The 4354-nt window shown below is 29.6% G+C and overlaps 1 protein-coding gene across 1 annotated transcript; it reads left to right on the top strand.

Annotated features, from left to right (window-relative positions):
• Positions 1 to 2934: 2934 nt before the first annotated feature.
• LOC149253936 (uncharacterized) lies at positions 2935 to 3759 on the top strand. Its single transcript, XM_089454631.1, has one exon. It carries the CDS (start codon positions 2935 to 2937, stop codon positions 3757 to 3759), a length of 825 nt encoding a protein of 274 aa, XP_089310757.1.
• Positions 3760 to 4354: the final 595 nt, after the last annotated feature.

The following is a 4354-nucleotide window of genomic DNA, read 5'->3' as shown; positions in this document are numbered from 1 at the left end:
CGGGGACGATGCGTTGGAGACATAAACAGACTTCCTACATCCAATGTGGACTGTCACATCGCTGGATCTGATTTCCATGGCCGTCATTATTCGGAGCCCTCGTTCTAGGGTTTCAACTATGACTTCCGCTGTTGTAGAGATTGTTGTTCCCCAATAGAAGTTAATTAGCACAACCATATAATTAAACGGTTGGTAAACGTCCATAAGCAGATTTTATTCATAATAAACTTCAAAACACTTATTTCAACATACATCTCAAGTTGCTAAATTAAAAAATAATTATAATAATAAAAATTAACTAAATTATAACTTTATTATATGGATGAAAAGAATTCATATATAAGTTAAACATATTCACTTAAAAAAAATATGTAACAAATTTATTAGCCACTCACATTTATCTTAAATTGTCAAAATTAAATTTATCAATAAAATAGAATATAATAGACGTTAACTAGCACAACCATATAATCAAACGGTTGGTAAACGTCCATAGGCATTCCATTCATAATAAACTTCAAAATACTTATTTCATCATACATCTTAAGTTGCTAAATTAAAAAAATAATAACAATAATAACAATTAACTAAATTATAACATTATTATTATTATGATTGATAAAAAGAATTATTATGGACAAAACATAGCCTTTGTTAAAATACCACAGGTCAATAGATGACTTATCAACACCATGTACTAAAAAAACCAGTCTTTTCATATGACACTTTTTAAATTAATGAATTTAATTAGAAGAGAAAAAAGACATAACTACTTCAGAAATAAATCTTAATCTTTGATTTGCATATATTTAAAAATATTTTATAAAAGTTAAATCCCTGTTATCTATCTAATAATTATTGAAAATCAAATTAAAATTGTAAAATCTCTTCCAAAACATATACACTTATTTTTATAATTATTTTATTTTTGTAAATAAACCACCAAAATAAATAACAAATCTTATAATAATTTACTACACTCCACCATTAATAAACATTTCAAAATTTTTATTTATGAAAAATAAATCTCTTTTTTTAAACAATTAAATATAATGTTTTTTTTTAATCTATAATGTATCTCAATTACATTTTCATTAACAACACCCCAGTCTAAATACACTGCCACTGAAATGTTACAAATTTTTAGACATTTACAAAGACAATGATACTTCATAATGATCACTAGCTAACTGTGTTGTCCTCTCAATTATAAAGTCACTGGGTTACATGAGTTAAAAGAGAATACTTCAACGATTATAAATACTGAAATTTCATAAATAGGGTTATTAAGTAATTGTGTGGTTCGTTCAATTCAATTGTCACTGAGTTATATGAATGAATGTGGAGTCCTTCTGCAACACACAGTAAGGAATCAACGAACTGATAAACTAAAAGGAAGCAAACGTTGAATTATTTATTTTTAAAACAGTTTTTGTACATAAATTTTTTGATACTTGCATAGTCTTCTCCACTGTAGTATTTGACAGCACAATAGAGTCGGACCAACCATCCAGTACAATGCTGAAGCATTAAAAGTCATACTTACAGTAACAAGAAGTTATTAGTACAGTCCGAAATGAGATAGGTGCCGATCACTGTGAAGAGAGGGTGACCTCTCAACTCCATCAAATCTATCACGGATAGTATGTATTCTTCATTCACACTTATTTTCGTTATGTAATGTGAATTACCGGATGAGTGACACACCTAATCTAAAGACATCTAAGTCATCAAAATCACTTAGGAATTGTTGGAATTTTGCCCAAATAATTTTGAATAATTGACATTTTCACCACAATTTTTTTAAGTCTGTGGTTTTTTATGTAGAAAAAGATGTGTAATTTCTTTACTATTTAATATAGAGTTGATACATTAATATAGAAGAAATGACCTTTTAGTTAAAATGCGGTCACACAATTTCTCGAGAGATTGTGATTTCTTGTTGATTAAACTGTGTTTTGAATGCATACATAAATTCAATGGCCTCATTCAAACTTTGCATATTTAAACTCGTAGTTTTAATTTCAAGCAACATTGTGATTTGTTGTCATTTAAAATTCTTTGAATGCATGAATAAATTGGGCCTGTGAAAAACTCTTGGGACACCCAAACTCAAAATTAAATAACTTAATACATTTTGTCTTCAATTGATATGTGATATTTAAAAATCATATTAATAACAAAAAAATATTTTAGTATCAATAATAAATAAAAATATCTTAATACTAATGTTATGCATGTTGAATAAATATTTCATATATATATAACAAAAAAAAATTCAACATATGTTATATAAATAAAATATATCCATGTTGATTGAGTTATTTTATTGATAGCTACATTATAATTCAAAGTATAAAGTATGAGATAGATTTGTAATTTGTTCAATGTTTAATATATAATCCATGTAATAAGTTGAAAATATTAATAAAAAAAATAATTATATATGAGAAAATATTTTATTTCGCTAATATATAATTTTTACTTTCCAATTTAAAAATATATTAATATCTAATTTATATATTTAAATTATACGAGTCATAAATAAAATATTTTAATAAAAAAATTATAATTAAAATAATGTGTTACCGAATAATAAAATTTGCACATCAAAAAATAAACCTTTACTTTTTTAGATGTTCAATAGATTTAAAATTATCATAAAATTTCATTCAAAATATTTTTTTTAAGTAATATATAAAATAAATTAACATAAATTTTCCAAAACATGGATACACCACCCTCATCTCACCCAATAAACCAGACATAACACAGAAATGGTGGAGTAGTTTATGGAAGCTGAAGGCTCCTCCCCGCTCCAGGATATTCTTCTAGTGCATTCTACAGGATATAGTACCCACGGGCGAGTACCTCATGCGCAGAGCAATCTTCGGACCCTCCCGATGCTCCTTGTGTAAAGCAGACTCTGAGTCAATGGTGCACCTCTTCTTACACTGCGCTACCACCCGTGCTGTATGGCAAAACATCACTGCAGCTCTGGGCATCGTCGATGCATGGCGGGGGAATGATATGACAAATGCATGGGAAGATTGGAGCAATAGATTCCTGGGCTCAAAGATCCTTAACCTCCCCCTTGTGGTCGCTTGGTACATCTGGCTGGCTCGGAACCAGTATATATTTGAAGAGAAATCTATAATCTGGCCGCGCACAGAAGCTCTTATTATATCTGCATACCAAGATCTCCCAGACCCGCCTCCACCCAAGATCAGATCCATACTACCCCCGCCCATTATAGATAAAACAGTAGCATGGGCCTTCTTTGATGGCGCAACAAATCAAACAGGATGTGGGGGAGGTTTTGTGCTTCATATCAACGAACACCACAGATACATGGTCAAAATGGGGCTCGGTGTGGGCTCAAATAATCTTGCTGAACTAATGGCTCTGAGAAACTTAATGCAATTCGCCCTACAAAAACAGTGCACACACCTGAATATATTTGGGGATTCTTTGACTGTCGTAAATTGGATCAATCATGATTCTATTTGCCACATTCACACTCTCAGCAATATATTATATGAAGCACAAAATTTATGGACTGAATTTAACCATGTCTCTTGCATTCACATTTACAGGGAACACAATCAAAGCGCTGACCAACTATCCAAGGAGGCAGCGCTACTACCCAGAGGTGAATGGATAATAACGGAACAACAGGGTTCGGAGGAGCACAGATACTACCACAGGCCTTACATAGACCATCGAGATCAACGGGACCAAGGTCCCAGGGATCCCTAATTGAGGCAATTTTTGATCTTTTGTCATATGTATATACAACAGTTTCATTTCTCTGGATGTTTTCACAGACCCTGCGTGGTCTAGTCACTGATATAAACACAGAACTGTAAATGATGATAAATTAGTATTTTTTGACATGTTACAAGCAATCACCCTGCGTGGTGATCACACAATGAATAGTAAAGCATATGCGGCCTGCATATACAATATGTAATTTTCTTCTTTTAATGAAAATTACGATTTTTTCCAGTGGAAAAAAAAAAAAAAATAACATAAATTTTAAAATATTAATATACATTAAACAAAGTCTTTAGAGAGCAATGTAGAGACATGTTTAGATTATAATAAGTTAATTTATTGATATATTAAAAACAAATATTATTAAGTAACAACTATATTAAACGGCTAGTTTTTGAAAAAATATTTAAATAATGATATTATTTCATTAATTTATTAAAAATATTAATAGGTAACATTTTATTTAAATATTATTAAGTAACAACTATATTAAACGGCTAGTTTTTGAAAAATAATATTTAAATTAATTTATTAAAACCAAATATTACTAGTTCTTGAAAAATAATATTTATATAAT

This window comes from Pinus tabuliformis, chromosome 7, assembly GCF_031772625.1.
Source record: "Pinus tabuliformis cultivar Carrire ecotype Pingquan chromosome 7, CPIR1, whole genome shotgun sequence".
Taxonomy (NCBI): domain Eukaryota; kingdom Viridiplantae; phylum Streptophyta; class Pinopsida; order Pinales; family Pinaceae; genus Pinus; species Pinus tabuliformis.
Note: the sequence above shows the minus strand (reverse complement) of the source record. Positions and strands in the feature narration are given on the sequence as shown.